The following is a 19,754-nucleotide window of genomic DNA, read 5'->3' as shown; positions in this document are numbered from 1 at the left end:
ATAATAGTCCAGTAGCCTGGCACCAGTGGTTTATACCTGTAATATTAGCTACTCTTGAGGCTTAGATTGGAGGATCATGGTTTAAAGCCAGCCCAGGCAGGAAAGTCTATGAGACTCTTATCTCCAATAAACCACCAGAAAACCAGAAGCAGCCTTGTGACTCAAGTGGTAGAGCACTTGCCTTGAACTGAAGAGCTGAGGGACAGTGCCCAGGCCCAGAGTTCAAGCCCCCTGACTGACAAAAAATAAAATAAAGTCAAGCAATGGAAATATACATCAACATACTTGTGAAATAAAATGATAAAAACTTGTAAATTAAAGGTAGTCAGGAGCTAGAGGCTTATGCCTGTAACCCTAGCCACAAGAGGCTAAGATCTGAGAATCAATTTCAAAGCCAGCCCAGGCTACTTCCTATAAGACTTATCTCCAATTAGCGACCACCAGAAAACTCGAAGGGGAGCTGTGGCTCAAACAGTGAAGTGCTAGCCTTGAGTGAAAGAGCTCAAGGACAGCATAAAGGCTGAGTTTAAGCCCCTAGCCAACAACAACCAGAAAGGGAAAAAAAAATTACAGAAATAAAAGCTACAAGGCCAAAAGAAATGTGCATAACACTCATCCAGCCACTATTAAATAATGCTACAAGAGTAGAAACTTGCCTGTAATTCTAGTTAGGAGGCTAAGATTGGGTTAGTTTCTATGGAAACTAACCCAAGCAGGAAAGTCAATGAGACAAAAGCTTAGGGACAGAGCTGAGTCCCTGAGTTCAAGCCCCAAGAACAGTGCGCATTCGGTGCACATACCCAGACACACGAGTAGAACCATAACAGAAATAAGACTAAATAGATGACAAATTTGCTTATTTATTAATATTTATGCTTGTTGATAAATTCTGGTGGATATTTCCAAAGAATTGTCCAATAAGACAACTACTTATCTTACTAGTTATTTTCAGTTGCTACCTATTTCCAATTGCCCGCCATCCAATCCTTGTTCAGTGACTTTATTTGCTGATATTAGGGTTTCAACCCAGGGCCTAATATATACCAAACCATGCATTCTACCAAATAGCTACATCATTAACCCATTAATTATTATCCTTGATTATCTTTTGTCATGGGGCTTGAACTCAAGCTCTGGGTGCTGCACCTGTAGCAGTCTACACTTGACCTACAGCACCACTTTCAGGTTATTCTGAGTAATTTATTGAAGTCTCATGAACTTTTTCTTGCCTGGGCTGGCTTTGAACTGTGATCCTCAGATCTCAGCCTCCTGAGTAGTGAGCCACAGGGCCGCCGATTAGCCCTTTTTTCTAACAGGATATCACTATAAATGTGAGGCTTGTCCCCCAAAACTTCCATACTCTTGACTCAGACTGCCATGTGCAGGTTGAAGTTCATCTGTCTATATTGAGCTTTTATCAATTATTGACTATTTACTACTGAAAAAACTTGGCTTTTAATAAATCCTAAAATCAAAACATACTTTGCTTCTTTGCATCAAAAGCTATTCACAACTTGCATTAATATTTCCTGTTCTTTTCCAAACATACTAATTCTTGCTTAACTCATGTAAAACCTGAAAGGTCCTTTTTTCTTTTCTTTTTTTGCCAGTCCTGGGCTTGAACTCAGAATATGGGCACTCTCCCTGAGCTTCTTTTTCCTAAAGGCTAGCATTCTACCACTTGAGCCACAGCACTTCCAGCCTTTTTCTGTGGTACTGAGGAATTGAACCCAGGGCTTCATGCATAGGCAAGCAATGTACCACTAAGCCACATGCTCAAGTCCCCACAAACCCCAATTTTTAAATAAAAACATGTAAAAATAAAATATTCTACTCTCAAGCCAGGTGCCTAGTGGTTCATGCCAGTAATCCTAGCTATTCAGGAGGCTCATGGTTCAAAGCTAGCCTGGGGCAGGAAAGTCTATGAGTTATATCTCCAATTAACCAATAGAAAACCAGAAGTGGCACTGTGGTTTAAGTGGTAGAGCGCTCGCCTTGCTGAAGAGCTTAGGGACAGCCCACAGGCCCAGAGTTCAAGTCCACGACTGACCAAAAAAAAAAAATTCTACTCATACATTCAAGGTAGAGACATACCTGGCCAACTCCAAAAGTGATTTCCCATAGAAAAAGAAAGCTTCTCCACACTCATTAGCTGTTTCTCCATACTTCTTACCTCTAAAAAGAGAAAAAAAATCTAAACATAATTAAATGCACATTACAACTCATGAAGTATTGTCAAACATCCTCCAATTTGCTAGATATAGTTAAATATATATTACTAAGTTAGTTCCTAGCTACACAGAATGCTGAGACCGGAGGAACATGGTTTGAAGCCAGCCCAAGTTGGAAAGTCTGTGAGACTCATTTGTTTTGGTCAGTAGTGGGGCCTGAACTCTGGGGCTGTGCTCTTGAGCTCAAGGCTAGCACTCTACCACTTGAGCCACAGTGCCACTTTTGGCTTTTTCTGCTTATGTGGTGCTGAGAAATTGAACCCAGGGCCTCATGCATGCAAGGCAAGTACTCTACCACAGAGCACCTTCCCAGCCCCGTAAGAGATTCTTTTTTTTTTCTTGGGGGGGGGGGGGTGTCTGGTCATGGGCCTGAACTCTGGGCCTGGGCGCTGTCCCTCAGCTCTTCAGCTCAAGGCTAGCGCTCGAGCCACAGCGCTCGAGCCACAGCGCCACTTCCGGCTTTTTTTTTCTGCTTATGTGGTGGTGGTACTGAGGAATCGAACCCAGGGCCTCATGCATGCAAGGCAAGCACTCTACCACTGAGCCACCTTCCTAGCCCCCCTGTGAGATTCTTAATGGCAAACAATCATAAAAAGTAGAAGTGGTGCTGTGGCTCAAAATGGGTAAAGCACTTCTTGAGCAAAAAAGTTCAAGTCCCACGACCAACAACAACACACAAAAAAAGAATCAAAGTATTAAGAACACAATCTCAAACCAGGCACTGGTGGCTCATGCCTATAATCCTAGCTACTCAGGAGGCTGAGATCTGAGCATAGCTTTCTTCAAAGCCAGCCCAGGCAGAAAATCTCCTTGAGGGTCTTCCACAGCACCACTTCCAGTTTTCTGGCGATTAATTGGAGAAAAGAGTCTCATGGACTTTCCTGCCTGGCTGGCTTTGAAACATGACCCTCAGACCAGCCTTAGTAGCTAGGATAACAGGTATGAGCCACCATCGCCTGCCTTCCATGAGACTTTTTTTTGGGGGGGGGGGGGGGGGGGGGGTTCAGTTCTGGGGCCTGAATGCTGGGCCTGGGCGCTGTCCCTCAGCTCTTCAGCTTAAGACTAGCACTCTACCACTTGAGCCACAGCGCCACTTCTGGCTTTTTTTCTTTTTGCTTATGTGGTGCTGAGGAATCGAACCCAGGGCCTCATGCATGCAAGGCAAGCGCTCTACCACTGAGCCACCTTCCCAGTCCCTTCCATGAGACTCTTATCTCCAATAAACTTCCAAAAAACTAAAAGTGGAGCTGTGGCTCAAGTGGTAGAGCACTAGCCTTGAGCAAAAAAGGCCTAAATTCAAGCCTCAGGACCAACAACAGCAAAACAAAAACAAACAAACAAAACCCACAAATCTTTGGAGCCAGACTAAGTCGATGAAGCCTGTAAAGCATAACTAACTCTTGCTTGTTGTGCAACTTAGATTAATAAATTAACTTCAGTGCCTTAGTTTTCTTATCTGTATTTTTAATGTAATTTTTATTGTTATTATAAAGGTGATGTATAAAGGAGTTAGGGTTACATAAGTCAAATGAAGAGTACATTTGGGCGGAGGTGGGGTAATAGTTGTGGAGGTGGGAGGGAAGGGATGGTAGGGGGAAAACAAAGGAGGAGGCAACAATGCTCAATAGGAAATGTACTCATTACCTTGCTCATGTAACTGTAACACCCTCTGTACAGCATTTTTACAATAAAAAACATACCCCCAAAAAAGTACATTTCTCTTTGGACAATGTCATTCCTTCCCTCACTTTCTCTCTCCCATCCCACCGACAAGTTGTATAGTTCATTATTCACACAGTATCTAGTGAGCACCACCACTGCATTTATCTATCCTTTGTCCCCCTTAATATCCAATACTTACAGAAGACTAGCTGCTTCCTGGAATGCATTGACAGCTGCTGGAATATCCCCCATCACTAGGTGTTTCTGTCCTAATCCCAATAATTTCTTAGCTTCACAATCCACATCCACACTGCAAGAAAAAAGATTCTATTTTCATCATACATGTTAAACATACACTACATTTAGTCTGTAATATTTCCATTTTAGACTACTTTTCTAGTCTATTAAGACTAAACTCACATACCATCACAAAATCCAAAGAAATCTCAAAGGTAACATTCTGAAAGGCTTTACTACAAGATTTCTTAGTTTATTTACTCCATAGACTTATAATACATGTGCTAATTAGCCAATGATTTATAAATTCATAAACTGGGCAATCAAAACCAAACAGCAAGTGGATTATGAATACAGCTGAAGGCATTCAGGTCAGCACATAGATCACATGCCTACAAAGGGCAATGCAAAGAAATACTTCAGTAAACATGGTAAGACAGTAATCTCCAGATGAATACAATGTGGTACTGGCATAAAGAAAAGCAAACTAGGACAATAAATCCACACATATTTGGCTAAAACTTTGACAAAGATGCCAACTAATTCAATGGGGATAAAATGTGTATTAAATGGTGATGCAATAAACTACCCAGGGCTGGGAATGTGGCTTAGTGGTAGAGTGCTTGCCTAGCATGCTTGAAGCCATGGGTTCAATTTCTCAGTACCATATAAACAGAAAAGGCCAGAAGTAGCACAGTGCTAGCCCTGAGTTCAAGCCCCAGGACTGGCAAAAACTATCTACATAGTGAACTAAAATCCTTATCAATTATTTTATTATAAACATGAACTTGTGCTGGGCACTGGTGGCTCACATCTGTAATCCTAGCTATGTAGGAAGCTGAGATCTGAGGATTATTGGTTCAAAGCTAGCTCAGGTGGGAAAGGACGTGAGATACTGCTCATCCCCAATTAACCATCAGAAAAGTTAAGTGGAGCTGTGGCTGAAAGTGCGAGTGTTAGCCTTGAGCAAAAAAGCTCAGGGACATTGCCCAGGCCCTGAGTTCAAATTCTACAACCAACCAATGAAATACAAGAACTTAGGCTGGGAAGGCAGCTCAATGGTAGAATGCTTGCCTTGCATGCATGAGGCTGTGGGTTCGATTCCTCAGCACCACATAAGCAGAAAAAGCTAGAAATGGCGCTGTGGCTCAAGTAGTAGAGTGCTAGCCTTGAGCAAAAGCAGCTCAGGGACAGTGCCGAGGCCCAGAGTTCAGGCCCCACGACAGACCCCCCTCCCCCAAAATAAAAAACCCACAAGAACGTGAAATGATAGGTTTTTCTTTTTGCTAGCCCTGGGGCTTGAACTCAAGGGCCTGGGTGCTATCGTTCAGCTCAAGGAGAGCTCTCCCACTTGACCCACAGTACCACTTCCGGTTTTCTGGTGGTTAATTGGAGATAAGAGTCTCACAGACGCCGGGCCCTGGTGGCTCACGCCTGTAATCCTAGCTACTCAGGAGGCTGAGATCTGAGGATCGTGGTTCAAAGCCAGCCCGGGCAGGAGAGACCTTGAGACTCCTATCTCCAATAAACCACCAGAAAACCAGAAGTGGTGCTGTAGCTCAAGTGGTAGAGCACTCGCCTTGAGCTGAAGAGCTGAGAGACAGCACTCAGGCCCAGAGTTCAAGCCCCACGACTGACAAAAAAAAAAAAAAAGTCTCACAGACTTTCCTGTCCAGGCTGGCTTTTTGAACCACGATCCTCAGAGATCAGCGTAGCTAGGATTACAGGTATGAGCCACTGGTGCTGGGCTTGAGTGTCTTATAGCCAATTAGCCACCAAAAACTAGAAGTGGTACTGTGGCTCAAGTGGTAGAATGCTAGCCTTGAATAAAAGAACTTAAGAGACAGTGACCAGGACTACATTTCAATATCCAGGACAGGCAAAAAAAAAAAAAAAAAAAGTCTGAGGGCATGGTTCAATAGTGGAATGTATGCCTAAAAAGCACAAGGCTCTGAATTCAAACCTCAGCATCACTAGAATGAATAAACAATTCACCAAATTGGGGTTTAAACACAGGGACTTGCATTTACTACGCAGATTTTCTATGTCTGATCCAGGCGTCCAGCCCTTTTATGTACTGTTATTTTGATAGGGTCTTGCTCTTCTTTGCTTAGAAATGCATTTGAACATACTGTTCTATACTTCCTAGAACTGGAGCTTTTGGTTCACATGACAGAGTGTGAACTGTGAGCAGAAAAGCCAAATAAGAGTGAGAGGCCCTGAATTCAAGGCCCAATAACCAACATTTTTTTAAAAAGGCACGGGGGGGGGGGGGGGGGGGTAGGGGGGTGCCCCCTGCCCATCAGGCGCCAGTGGCTCACACCTATAATCCTAGCTACTTAGGAGGCTAAGATCTGAGGATCACAGTTCAAAGCCAGCCAAAGTAGGAAAGTCTGTGAGACTGTGGCACTGTGGGTCAAGTGGGAGAGCTCGCTTTGAGCAGAAGAGCTGAGGGACAGCATCCAGGCCCAGAGTTAAAAGCCCACGACCAACCAAAACACAAAATGGGGAGAGGGAGGGAAATGTGGCTTAGTGGTATAGCAATTGCCTAGCATGCATGAAGCCCTGGGTTCAATTCCTTAGTACCACTTAACAGAAAAAGCCAGAAGTGGTAGAGCACTAGCCTTGAGCACAGAAAGGCTCAGGGACAGAGCCCAGGCTCTGAGTTGAAGCCTCAGGACTGGCAAGAAAGGAAGGAAGGAAGGAAGGAAGGAAGGAAGGAAGGAAGGAAGGAAGGAAGGAAGGAAGGAAGGAAGGAAGGAAGGAAGGAAGGAAGGAAGGAAGGAAGGAAGGAAGGAAGGAAGGAAGGAAGGAAGGAAGGAAGGAAGGAAGGAAGGAAGGAAGGAAGGAAGGAAGGAAGGAAGGAAGGAAGGAAGGAAGGAAGGAAGGAAGGAAAGAAGGAAAGGTAAGGTATATACCAGGGGCTGGGAAGGTGGCTCAGTGGTAGAGCGCTTGCCTTGCATGCATGAGGCCCCGGGTTCCTCAGCACCACATAAGCAAAAAGAAAAAAGCCGGAAGTGGCGCTGTGGCTCAAGTGGTAGAGCGCTAGCCTTGAGCTGAAGAGCTGAGGGACAGTGTCCAGGCCCAGAGTTCAGGCTCCATGACTGGACCCGCCCCCCAAAAAAGTGTATACCAAAAGTATATACCAAATGATATTATCTAAATAAAATTACACAAACTGTAAAGTCATCCACAATAACAGAAAGCTTAGTAGTTGCCTAGGGAGGGTAGAATATACAAAGCAGTACAGGAAACGATAAGGCGAATATGTTCTCTTTTTGGTTGGAATGATTTAGAGGTATTCACATATATAATCTCACAACTCATTAAACTGGTCACTGTTAAGTTATGTGTATCTTCTATGTTAATTTAGTTTAATAGCTGCTAAAAGGAAAAAAAAGTGAAATAAAACCAGGTTCATGCATGTAATCTTAGCTACTCAGGAAGCTGAGACCCTAAATATCTGTTTAAATCCAGCCTAGGCAGAAATAAATCCATGAGATGTTATTTTAAAAAAAAAACTAGCAAAAAGTTAAGTCTGCAACCCTGAGGCGTTTGAAGACTCCTCAAAAAATAAAACATAAAACTACCCTATGATCCAGCACTACCACTCTTGGGGCATATTAGAAGTCAGAATAGGGTAAAGACACTTGTACATCCATGTTCACTGCTGTACTATTCATAGTAGCCAAGTTATGGAAACAGCTCAGATGCTCAACAATAGATGAGTAGATCAAGAAAATGTGATGTACAAACACACTGGACTGTTAGTAGATCAAGAAAATGTGATGTACAAACACACTGGACTGTTATTCATCCATCAGAAAAGTCATTTGATGGACCTAGAAAAATAAGCCAAGCTCAGAGAAACAAACACTGTTTACTCTATGTGGAAACTCCATTTAAAATACAACTAAACATAGTAACTTCTACAGTTCTTATATATTCACAGACTAATTAAAGGAGGTGTGAGAAAAGCATCTTTTCTTTTGAAGCAGACTGCTGTCAATCTTGTAAGAATTCTTTTTCTGAAAAGGTCTTGTTTTGGCAAGGTGACTTGGCCCTTGTTGATTACATTTTAGTTATATCCTTTTCCTGCTATACTTTAAGGAAGACATCCTGTTAGAAGTTCCTTGAATTTAGTTATATCCTGTTAACTGAACCACATCCTTTTCCAGATTGTGAACCTGAGGCTCAGCTAATCTAAACAGAGGGGCAGGGCCTGCTGGGTTAGGGATTAAAAAGCGAACAGCTTGCCTACAGTGTGCTTGCCTGCCAGATTATTGGCTGATGGCAGTACTCTTTAAACTTTACTCTGTTCCTTTAGAGTTCGTAAACAGGATTCCCCAACATCCAAAGCATTTCTTTTTTCTCTTTTGCTGGTACTCTGACTTGAACTCAAGAGCTTGGGCTCTGTCTCTTAAGCCTCTGTGCTCAAGTCTAGCACTCTGCCACTTAAGCCACAGTGCCACTTCTGGCCTTTCCTGTTTATGTGGTACTGAGGAATCAAAAGCAGGGCTTCATGCATGCTACACAAGCACTCTACCACTAGGCCATATTCCTAGTCCCCAGAGCATTTTTAACACAGGTATACAAAGGGGAGGAATCCAAAGGCATAATTCCTCTGAAAAACTAAAGTACCCCTTCTTTCCTCCTGTTCCTGGGGTTTGAATTCAGGGCCCAAACGCTGTACCTGATCTTTTGTGCTCAAGGCTAGTAGTGCTCTACTATTTGAGCCACAGCTCTACTTCTAGCTTTTTGTGGTTAATTGGAGGTAGAGTCTCACAGACTTTCCTACTGGGCTGGTTTGAATCTATGATCCTATAATAGCATGAGCTATCTGTCCCTGGCATCTAAAGGACTATCAAAGTTAAGTTCCAAGAAATAGCAGAGACAAAGTAGGGGAGAACTGAAGAGGTGAAAATGCCAAGGAACTTACAAATGAGAGAGAGAGTGGGATAACAAGTCAAACAAGAAATGTACTCACTACTTTACGTAACTTGTAACTCCTCTGTACATCACCTTGGCAATTTATATATAAAAAAAATTTTAGTGGGTAGGGATGAAGGGGCAAACTGGGAGAAAGTAAAGTTAGAGATGATGTTGTTCAAATGTACAAATGTTCATTGCACTCATTACCTGACTTAGGAAATGGCAGCCCTAAGAGGGTGCCAATGATTCACGCCTGTAATCCTAGCTACTCAGGAGGCTGAGATCGGAAGATCTTGGTTACAAGACAACCCAGGGAGGAAAGTCTGTGAGATTCTTATCTCCAATTAACCACCAGAAAACTGGAATGGTGTTGTGGCTCAAGTGGTAGAGCTTAGGAACAGTGCCCCATGACCGGAGGGGGGAAAAAAAGGGGGGGGGGGAAAGGTAGTTCTTTATAGAACACATGAATAGTAACAGCAAAATTACTTAAGCCAGCCAGCCAGCCAAAATTAAGGCCCCCAAGTTCAAACCCTAGAATACCTTAGAAAAATCAAACAAGAAGGAAGGAGGATAGCAAGTAGTTTTCAAAAGAAAAAAAACAAAACTGAGCTAGGTGCCAGTGGCTCATGTCTGTAATCTTAGCTACTGAGAATCAAAGTTTGTTTGTTTGTTTTTTTTGGGTCTGGTCATGGGGCCTGAACTCTGGGCCTGGGTGCTGTCCCTTAGCTCTTCAGCTCAAGGGTAGCGCTCTAGCGCTTGAGCCACAGCGCCACTTCTGGCTTTTTTCTTTTTGCTTATGTGGTGCTGAGGAATCGAACCCAGGGCCTCAGGCATGCAAGGCAAGTGCTCTACCACTGAGCCACCTTCCCAGCCCTGAGAATCAAAGTTTGGAGCCAGCCCTGACAGACAAATTTTATGAGACCCTACATTCTAATCAGCAAAATGCCAAAAGAAAAAGTTTGAGGGGCTGGGAAGGTGGCTCAGTGGTAGAGCGCTTGCCTTGCATGCATGAGGCCCTGGTTTGATTCCTCAGTACCATATAAGCAAAAAGAAAAAAAAAAGCTGGAAGTGGCACTGTGGCTCAAGTGGTACAGAGCACTAGCCTTGAGCTGAAGAGCTGAGGGACAGCGCCCAAGCCGAGTTCAGGAGTGACGACAGGACCCCAAAAAGTTTGAGTCAACTGGTAGAATGTCAGCTATAAGAAAAGAATGTGTAGCCGGGTCCTGGTGGCTCACGCCTATAATCCTATCCAAAAAAAAAAAAATCTAGCCACTCAGGAGGCTGAGATCTGAGGATCGCGGTTCAAAGTCATGGGGCTTGAACTCTGGGGCTGGGCGCTGTCCCTCAGCTCTTCAGCTCAAGGTTAGCACTCTACCACTTGAGCCACAGCGCCACTTCCAGCTTTTTTCTTTTTGCTTATGTGGGGCTGAGGAATCCAACCCAGGGCCTCAAGCATGCAAGGCAAGCCCTCTACCACTGAGCCACCTTCCCAGCCTCTGTGAGACTCTTATCTACAATAAACCACTCAAAAACCGGAAGTGGTGCTGTGACTCAAGCGGTAGAGCCTTGCCTCCCCTTGCCTCCCGCTGAAGAGCTGAGGGACATCGTCCAGGCCCAGAGTTCAAGCCCCATGACCAACCCCCCCCCAAAAAAGTGAGGCCAAATCCAAACGCTAAAACAAGAAAAAAATAAATACTTTTTAATTCTTAGTTCAACAGTCACACAAGTGCTTTCCCTAGAAGCAACTATTATATCTATTTCCATATGCTGAAGGATTTTATCTATCTACTATCAACTACTATCTATCATCTGCTATCACGAAGCCAAGGACTTAGATTTAGTAGTAGGACTCTTAGCTCCATTATAGGTATTCTTCCTAAATAAAAAACCTGCTAGTGTAGGTGTCACTGCTTTCACAGTATAGTGTCAATAGTTATACAAAAGTCTTAGCCAGGCGCCGGTGGCTCACGCCTGTAATCCTAGCTACTTGGGAGGCTGAGATCCAAGGATCGTGGTTCAAAGCCAGCCCGGGCATGAAAGTCCATGAGACTCTTATCTCCAAAAAACCACTAGAAAACCGGAAGTGGCGCTGTGGCTCAAGTGGTAGAGCGCTAGCCTTGAGCTGAAGAGCTGAGGGACAGCACCCAAGCCCAGAGTTCAAGCCCCATGACTGACCAAAAAAAAAAAGTCTTGTTTTTATGAAAATGATCTTACTGATTCCTTGAAAGAGGATGTTACCCTAGCACATACAAAAATCTTTTGAGGAGCAAAAGGCATAAGCTCAATGGCAAGAGTGAGGCCATGGATTCAATCCACAGTGAAATAAATATATACACAAACTGACTTTGAAGTTATGATGCTTAGTTTATATTCCAGATATGAATCTAATAGTACCATGCAAATAATCTTACCTTTCCACTCTATCTGCAGAGGTAGAAGGAGCAGGAGCATCTTCAATTCTATAATTGAAAAAGTAAAAATAGAGGCAATTTTAAGCCTGAAAATTCAGAAAAATATAAATAAAAAGCCATCACTTCTTAAGCTATCAACAGGAACCAAGTATTATGGATTCCATACATTACTATTCAACGTCTATTCATTCTACTATCTGGAGTTTAAATACTCAGCAACTTCACAGCTAGACACAAAGACCAGGTACAACTTAAGAGGCCAAGTGCAATGCATTCAGTTGTGGTCAAGCAGACCAAAACTAGAAAGGCCTTGGATTGCTATTTATACAAAGATTCAAGATCTTTTTGTGACAATTCTTTCCAAGGATCTACTACATTCCTGTCCCTGACGTTTATTGAACTATTCTGACCAAATGGTATTATCACAGAGCTTCTCAAACCACTGTAATGAAAACTAGCTTTTAAATTTTTCTCATTTGAGTTTTTGTAAAATGTATCAAGGTAATGTCAAATTGCCTTATTTCCAAATTAATCCTAAAGTTTTGTTTACTTCCTTATATACCAGTAACTAATTGCTCACAAACTGACACTACTTTATAAGCTACACTGTGATAGTAACACAGATTCAAATAGTTTTTGTGCCAAAGTAATGCTATATACACATACTACAACATTCAGGCAACACTAGCAGCAAGAATACACCAACAGCCACATATGTGGCTCACATATGTAGTCCTAGCTACTCCAAATTACATGTGAGCCACTAGCTGTTGGTGTATTCTTCCTACTCCACAGGCTGAGAAAGTGAAAGCCATAGTTTAAAGCCAGCCTTGGTAAACAAACACAAGACTTCAAGTAACTAGCAGGAAGATAAAACGAACACTAACATGCACCTGTACATTCCCACGAACATGCATGCACACTAAAACATATACAAATGCCACAAACAGGGCTGGGAAGGTGGCTCAGTCCTAGAGCGCTTGCCTTGCATGCTCAAGGCCCTGGGTTCAATTCCTCAGCACCACATAAGCAAAAAGAAAAAAGCCAGAAGTGGCGCTGTGGCTCAAGTGGTAGAGCACTAGCCTTGAGCTGAAGAGCTGAGGGACAGTGCCCAGGCCCAGAGTTCAGGCCCCACGACCGGACCAAAAAAAAAAAAAAAACAAAAAACAAATGCCACAAATGTTTTATATCTAAAAGAAGGTAAAGGGCTGGGAAGGTGGCTCAGGGGTAGAGCGCTTGCCTTGCATGCCTGAGGCCCTGGGTTCAATTCCTCAGCTCCACATAAGCAAAAAGAAAAAGCCGGAAGTGGCACTGTGGCTCAAGAGGTAGAGCTCTAGCCTTGAGCTGAAGAGCTGAGGGATAGCCCCCAGGCCCAGAATTTAAGGCCCACAACCGACCAAAAAAGGTGAGAGGTGAGATATATATTAACTTTTACAGCTAGCCATGATGGAAATACCAGATTAACCCTTTCACCTCAAACTATAAAAACAGCCAAAATACATGAAATAGATTTTCAGATATTGAAGTAAGTAGACACTGATCTAAGAAAATAAGGTAGATGGCACAGTTTACTGCCTTCATACTGTGAAGTTTCATCCACAGTACAGAGAAACTTATCCAACAATCTCATGAATCTAAAGAGATACTAGAGTTTGAAGAGGCCACCAAGGTAGTTAGAATAAGAGACAATCTGCAGGATTTTAGTTAGGCGTTAATCAGCTACTGAAGGTAGGGTCTGAAGCTAGGCAGTGCTTGCCTAGAATGTTCACGACCTTTCAGAAAAATGTAAATAAAACTTTCATGAGCATATAGGGTCTACAACAGTACAGGAACATCAAGTACAGTCCTAAGAAGAATATAGCTTTACACTAATTAAAACCAATGACCGTTCCAAACTTGTCTAACAAAAAGCACCACTAGAGTGCTGTAATCCTAGCTACTCAGAAGGCTGACATACGAATGTTCAATGCCAGCCTGGGGAGAAAAGTCTGTGAGACTCTAATCTCCACTTAAGCACCAAAAAGCCATAAGTGGAGCTGTGGCTCCAGTGGTAGAGCACTAGCTAGCCTTGAACAAAACAGCTCAGCAACAGTGCCCACACACTTAATTCAAGCCCCCAAGTGGGCATTAAAAAAAGAAAAAAGAAAAAAGAAAAATCACAAGTGGCACTGTGGCTCAGAGTGGTAGAAAGCTAGTCTGGAATACAAAAAGCTTAGGGACAATGCCCCAGACCCTGAGTTCGAGCCCATTTAAAAAAAGAAAATATTATCTTATCTTGCCCATGTAATTGTAACCCCTCTGTACAGTATTTTCACAATAAAAAAGAAAAAGAAAAAAAGAAAAGCAAGCCTCAAAGCCATCGCTAAAATGGGCATCATTTCTACAATGCCAACAATCTTTGAAGGTGAACACAAAGAATCCTAAGTTTGAGACCCAGCCAGCCTAGGCTAGCTAGAATGCAAGTCCCTGAGTTCAAGCCAAGGTAGATTATGTTGTTGTTGTTGTTGTTGTTTTTTGCCGGTCATGGGGCCTGAACTCTGGGTCTGGGCGCTGTCCTTCAGCTCAAGGCTAGCTAGCGCTCTACTACTAGAGCCACAGCACCACTTCCGGCCTTTTCTGTTTATGTGGTGCTGAAGAATCCAACCCAGGGCCTCATGCTTGCAAGGCAAGCAAGCACTCTACCGCTGAGCCACCTTCCCAGCCCGAAGGTAGGAGATTATGACAAACGTTAGAACACAAATATAAGGATCTCACCTCAAACTCCAGAACTACAAAAACAAAACGATCTAGGGATGTAATACTTAATACACAAAGCCTTGGAGTCTTTCACCACACTCAGAAGAGCTACAGAGGGAGGTATAACAAAAAAGCATGTTTCCTAGGTTGGGGCTTTAACTGTGAGCTTAGGCGCTGTCCCTCAGCTCTTCAGCTCAAGGCCAGCGCTCTATCATTTGAGCTACAGGGACACTTTAGGTTTTCTGGTGGTTAACTGGCAGTCTCATGGACTTTCCTGCCTGGGCTGACTTTGAACCATTTTCAGATCTCAGCCTCCTGAGTAGCTAGGATTACAGGCATGAGTCCCTTGTTTTAGGCTTGTTTCTTATTTTCTTTTCCTAATTCCTTCAGCTGTGCTATTTGTGTACTATTCTGTAGCTAGGCTGTACATCTAAACAAAAGTATCTGTATACCAGTGGCTCATTCCTTTAATTCTAGGTACTCAGAAAGCTGAGACCAGGAAGACTTAGGTTCAAAAGCAAGCAGGGCAGAAGTCCATGAGACATATCTCCTGCTACGGGCTGAATTGGGGGTATAACTCAAATGATAGAGGTAAGCCTTGATTAAGAAAGCTAAGTGAAAGCCGGGCGCTGGTGGCTCTCGCCTGTAATCCCAGTTACTCAGGAGGCTGAGATCTGAGGATTGTGGTTCAAAGCCAGCCCGGGCAGGAGAGACCGTGAGACTCCTATCTCCAATAAACCACCAGAAAACTGGAAGTGGCGCTGTAGCTCAAGTGGTAGAGCGCTCGCCTTGAGCTGAAGAGCTGAGGGACAGCGCCCAGGCCCAGAGTTCAAGCCCCACGACTGACCAAAAAAAAAAAAGAAAGCTAAGTGAGAGCATGACCCCAAGTTCAACATCCAATACAAACACACAAACTTAAAAACCTGGAATGCTTGGCATGTTAACTTTTTTTTTGGTCGGTCGTGGGGCTTGAACTGGGGGCCTGTCCCTGTCCCTCAGTGCTTCAGCTCTACCACTTGAGCCACAGCACCCCTTCTGGTTTTCTGGTGGTTTAATGGAGATTAGAGCTTCACAGACTTTTTTGCCCAGGCTGGCTTTGAACGGCAATCCTCAGATCTCAGCCTCCTGAGTAGCTAGAGTTACAGGCATGAGCCACAGACACCCAGCCTGGCAGATAACTTTTTAAAAGTTTAATTACATATCTGCTACCTTTACCTTAAAAAAAAATCTAGTCTAGGGCTGGGAAGGTAGCTTAGTGGTAGAATGCTTGCCTCGCATACATGAGGCCCTGGGTTCGATTCCTCAGCACCACATACACAGAAAAGGTCGGAAGTGGCACTGTGGTTCAAGTGGTAGAACGCTAGCCATGAGGTGAAGAGCTGAGGGACAGCGCCCAGGCCCAGAGTTCAGGCCCATGACCGGACCCCCGTCCCCCCCCCCAAAAAAAAACTAGTCTAGCAAGGTGCTAGTGGTTCATGTCTGTAATCCTAGCTACTCAGGAGGCTATATAATCTAAGGATAGCAGCTTGAAGCTTTCCTGGGCAGAAAAGTCCCTGTGAGACTCTGATCTCCAATTAACCACTCAAAAACTGTAGAGTACTAACTGGGCAAAAAAGCTGAGACAGGGTCTAGGCCAAGTTCAACCCCCACAACCATTATATATATAAAAGAAGTACGAACTGGCAATAGTAGCTCACGCCTGTAATCCTAGCTACTCAGGAACTGAGATCTGAGGCTCACAGTTTGAAGTGAAGCCAGACTGGGCAGGAAATCTGGCATGTGAGATTCTATTTTCAATTAACTGCTAACAATGCAGGAAGTGGAGCTGCAGCAAGAGGTAAAACACAGCCTTGCGCACCAGCTCAGGGACAGCACCCACGCCTGAGTTCAAGCATACACTGGAATACGCTGACATAAAAATCAATCTAAGGGGCTGGGAAGTTGGCTCAGGGGTAGAGCGCTTGCCTTGCATGCATGAGGCCCTGGGTTCGATTCCTCAGCACCACCTAAGAAAAAAGCCGGAAGTGGCGCTGTAGCTCAAGTGGTAGAGCGCTAGCCTTGAGCTGAAGAGCTGAGGGACAGCGCCCAAGCCGAGTTCAGGCCCCACGACCTGACCCCCCCCCAAAAAAAATCAATCTAAAATGAACATACACACACCAGAGGTTGTGGTGTACATCTGTATGTAATCCCAGCTACAAGGGTGGTAGCACTTGGAAAGGAAGGAGATGGAAAGATTGGATGTCAGCCCCACTTAAAAAAAGGGGGGGGGGGGGAGGACTGGGAAGATGGTTCAGTGGTAGAGTGCTTACCTTTTAGGCATGAGGCTCTGGGTTTGATTCCTCAGCACCACAAAAGCAGAAAAAGGTGGAAGTGGCACTGTGGCTCAAGTGGTAGAGCGTTAGCTTTGAGCTTTGAGCTGAAGAGCTGAGGGACAGCACTCAGGCCCAGAGTTCAGGTCCCGTGACCGACACTCCCCCCCCCCAAAAAAAGCCAGATCTGATGACAAATTCCTGTCATAACTGAGAGGCAGGTGGGATGATAATGGAACAAGGTTGGCTGTCCATGGGCAAAGGGGAGAGCCTATATGAATAATAAACTAAAGCAAAAGAAACAAGGGCCCAAGTAATTAGGGTACCTGATTAGCAAGTATGAGGCTGAATGCAAACCCCAGTGTCTCACACACACACACAGACAAACACGCACGCACACACACCACCTAAAGTTACAAGGTGCTGGTGGCTCACACCTGTAATCCTAGCTACTCAGGAGGCTGAGATCTGAGGATTGTGGTTCAAAACCAGCCTGGGCAGGAAAGTCTTGAAGATGCTTATCTCCAATTAACCACCAGAAAATTGGAAGGGGTACTGTGGCTTAAATGGAAGAGACCTAGCCTTGAGCTGAAGAATTGAGGGACAGCTCCCAGGCCCAGAGTTCAAGCCCCATAATTGACAAAAAAAAAAAAAAAAAAAAGCATGCATCTATGCTGGGATTACCCCGTAATTCTAGCTACTCAGGAGTGTGAGATCTGGAGTATCATAGTTCAAAATCAGTAGGGCAGAAAAGTCCAAAGGAGTCTGAAACTGTAATTCACCAGCAAAATGTCAGACTTTTCCTTTCTTTTTTTGGGGGGGTGGAGAGGAAAATCTTTAGAGTGAATCCAAGTTGTTTTGGTGTAGACAGGCACTATACCAACTTTAACTATGCCACTAACTCTTTAACTCTGTTTTTTGAATAGGGTTGCTTTTTGCCCAGCCCAGCCAAAACAGCTTCCAGTTTAGCTGAAAGGCATGTGTCACTACATCCACCTTTTTAGTGGTTGAGAGAGGGGGTCTCACAAATGTTTTTTGTCTAGGCTGGCCTCAAGTCATGATCCTTTTAATCTTCACTTCTCCAGAAGCTATGATTAGAAATGTATGTGCTACTATTCCACAATACTGTGAAATTTATTTTTTTTTTTTGGTTGTTCCTGGGGCCTGAACTCTAGGTCTACGCGCTGTCCCTCAGCTCTTCAGCTTAAGGCAAGCGCTCTACCACTTGAGCCACAGCGCCACTTCTGGCCTTTTCTGCTTATGGCTTATGTGGTGCTGAGGAATCGAACCCAGGGCCTCATGCATGCAAGGCAAGCACTCTACCACTGAGCCACCTTCCCAGCCCCAATACTGTGAAATTTATGTAATCACTTAATCACAATAAAAAAATGTAAAAAAAAAAAAAAAAAAAGAAATGCATGTGCTAAGGCTCGGAGGTGGCTCAGTGGTAGAGTGCTTGCCTTGCATGCATGAGGCCCTGGGTTCGATTCCTCAGCACCACATAAGCAGACAAGGCTGAAAGTGGCGCTGTGGCTCAGTAGGAGAGTGCTTGCCTTGAGCTGAAAAGCTGAGGGATAGTTCCTAGGCCCACAGTTCAAGCCCCATGACTGACAAAAAAAAAAAAAAAAGAAAGAAAGAAATGCATGTCCTACCCATGCCTGGCTTAGTGTGGATCTAGATTTTTTTTTTTTTGGTCGGTCGTGGGGCTTGAACTCTGGGCCTGGGCGCTGTCCCTCAGCTCTTTAGCTCAAGGCGAGTGCTCTACCACTTGAGCTACAGTGCCACTTCCGGTTTTCTGGTGGTTTATTGGAGATAGGAGTCTCAGGGTCTTTCCTGCCCCGGCGGGCTTTGAACCACGATCCTCAGATCTCAGCCTCCTGAGTAGCTGGGATTACAGGCGTGAGCCACCAGCGCCCGGCTGGATCTAGATTTTAAAGCAGTAAATGGAGAATACTTTGGGACACACATTTCACAAAAGACAAAGACTAGAAGATGACACACACACTAAACTCTCTTAAAGAACAAGATCTAGGACTGGGAGGTTGGCTCAGTGGTAGAGTGCTTGCCTTGCATGCATGAGGCCCTGAGTTCGATTCCTCAGAACCACATAAGTAGAAAAAGCCAGAAGTGGTACTATGGCTTAAGAGGTAAAATGCTAGCTTTAAGCTAAAGAGCTGAGAGAGAGTGCCCAGGCCCAGAGTTCAAGCCCCACAACTGGCCCCCCCCAAAAAAAAACAAGATCTAATTCTTTCATAATTATGAGCTGGTGGTTCTCACCTGTAATTCTAGCCCTCAGAAGGCAGAGGCAAGAGAATCAAGAGTTGAAGACAGCCTGAGTTACATAACACCCTATACTTCCATAACATAAAAGAATTGAGGACCATTTAGTCCATTTGGTTTTCTGCTCAGATCTCAGCCTCCTGAGTAGCTAGGATTACAAGTGTGAGCCATTATTTCTGCATTCTTAGATTTTCCTCACCTTCCAAAGGTGGGCACTGGTGGTTCCTGCCTGTAATCCTAGTCAGGAAACAGATCTGAGGATCTCAGTTCGAAGCCAGCCCAGGCAGGAATGTCCATGAGACTCCTATCTCCAATTAACCACCAGAAGACTAGAAGTAGAGCTATAGCTCAAAATGGCAGTATGCTAGTCATAAACACCAAAGCAAGGACATCGCCTAGACCAAGTTCAAGTCCCACGACCTACAAAAACAAACTATTTCACACTATAATCATGTATAAAAAAATAAAATTTTTGGGCTGGGAAGGTGGCTCAGTGGTAGAGCGTTTGCCTTGCATGCATGAGGCCCTGGGTTCAATTCCTCAGCACCACATATGCAGAAAAAGCTAGAAGTGGTGCTGTTGCTCAAGTGGTAGAGCGCTAGCCTTGAGCTGAACAGCTCAGGTATAGAGCCCAGGCCCAACTGAACAAAAAAAGAAAGAAAGAAAAAGGAAAAAGAAGGCTGAGAATGTGGTAGAGTGCTGGCCTAGCATGCATGAAGCCCTGAGTTCAATTCCTCAATATTACATAAACAGAAAAAGCTAGGGCTGGGAAGGTGGCTCAGTGGTAGAGCACTTTCCTTGCATGCATGAGGCCCTGGGTTCGATTCCTCAGCACCACATAAGCAAAAAGAAAAAAGCCAGAAGTGGCGCTGTGGCTCAGGTGGTAGAGTACTAGCCTTGAGCTGAAGACCTGAGGGACAGCGCCCAGGCCCAGAGTTCAGGCCCCACCACCGGAC

The 19,754-nt window shown here is 44.3% G+C and overlaps 1 protein-coding gene and 1 long non-coding RNA gene across 4 annotated transcripts in view; one reads left to right on the top strand and one right to left on the bottom strand.

Moving 5' to 3' along the window:
- LOC122108037 overlaps positions 1 to 19,754 on the top strand; it is a 277,692-nt gene that overhangs the window by 12,636 nt on the left and 245,302 nt on the right. The gene's annotated exons all lie outside the window — the stretch shown is intronic.
- Positions 1 to 19,754, bottom strand: part of LOC122107883 (nuclear autoantigenic sperm protein) — a 33,430-nt gene that overhangs the window by 12,081 nt on the left and 1,595 nt on the right. For all 3 annotated transcript variants that reach the window (XM_042679753.1, XM_042679761.1, XM_042679766.1), the window contains exons 2-4: positions 11,474 to 11,521; positions 4,093 to 4,203; positions 2,095 to 2,175 (exon numbers count right to left, since the gene is read on the bottom strand). In XM_042679753.1, coding sequence (XP_042535687.1) covers positions 2,095 to 2,175; positions 4,093 to 4,203; positions 11,474 to 11,521 — 240 coding nt within the window. The remainder of the gene's footprint in view (positions 1 to 2,094; positions 2,176 to 4,092; positions 4,204 to 11,473; positions 11,522 to 19,754) is intronic.

The sequence above is a fragment of the Dipodomys spectabilis genome, unplaced genomic scaffold (genome assembly GCF_019054845.1).
Source record: "Dipodomys spectabilis isolate Male_0828 unplaced genomic scaffold, ASM1905484v1 ptg000002l, whole genome shotgun sequence".
Lineage (NCBI taxonomy): Eukaryota > Metazoa > Chordata > Mammalia > Rodentia > Heteromyidae > Dipodomys > Dipodomys spectabilis.
This window is presented reverse-complemented; position numbering and strand designations above follow the sequence as displayed.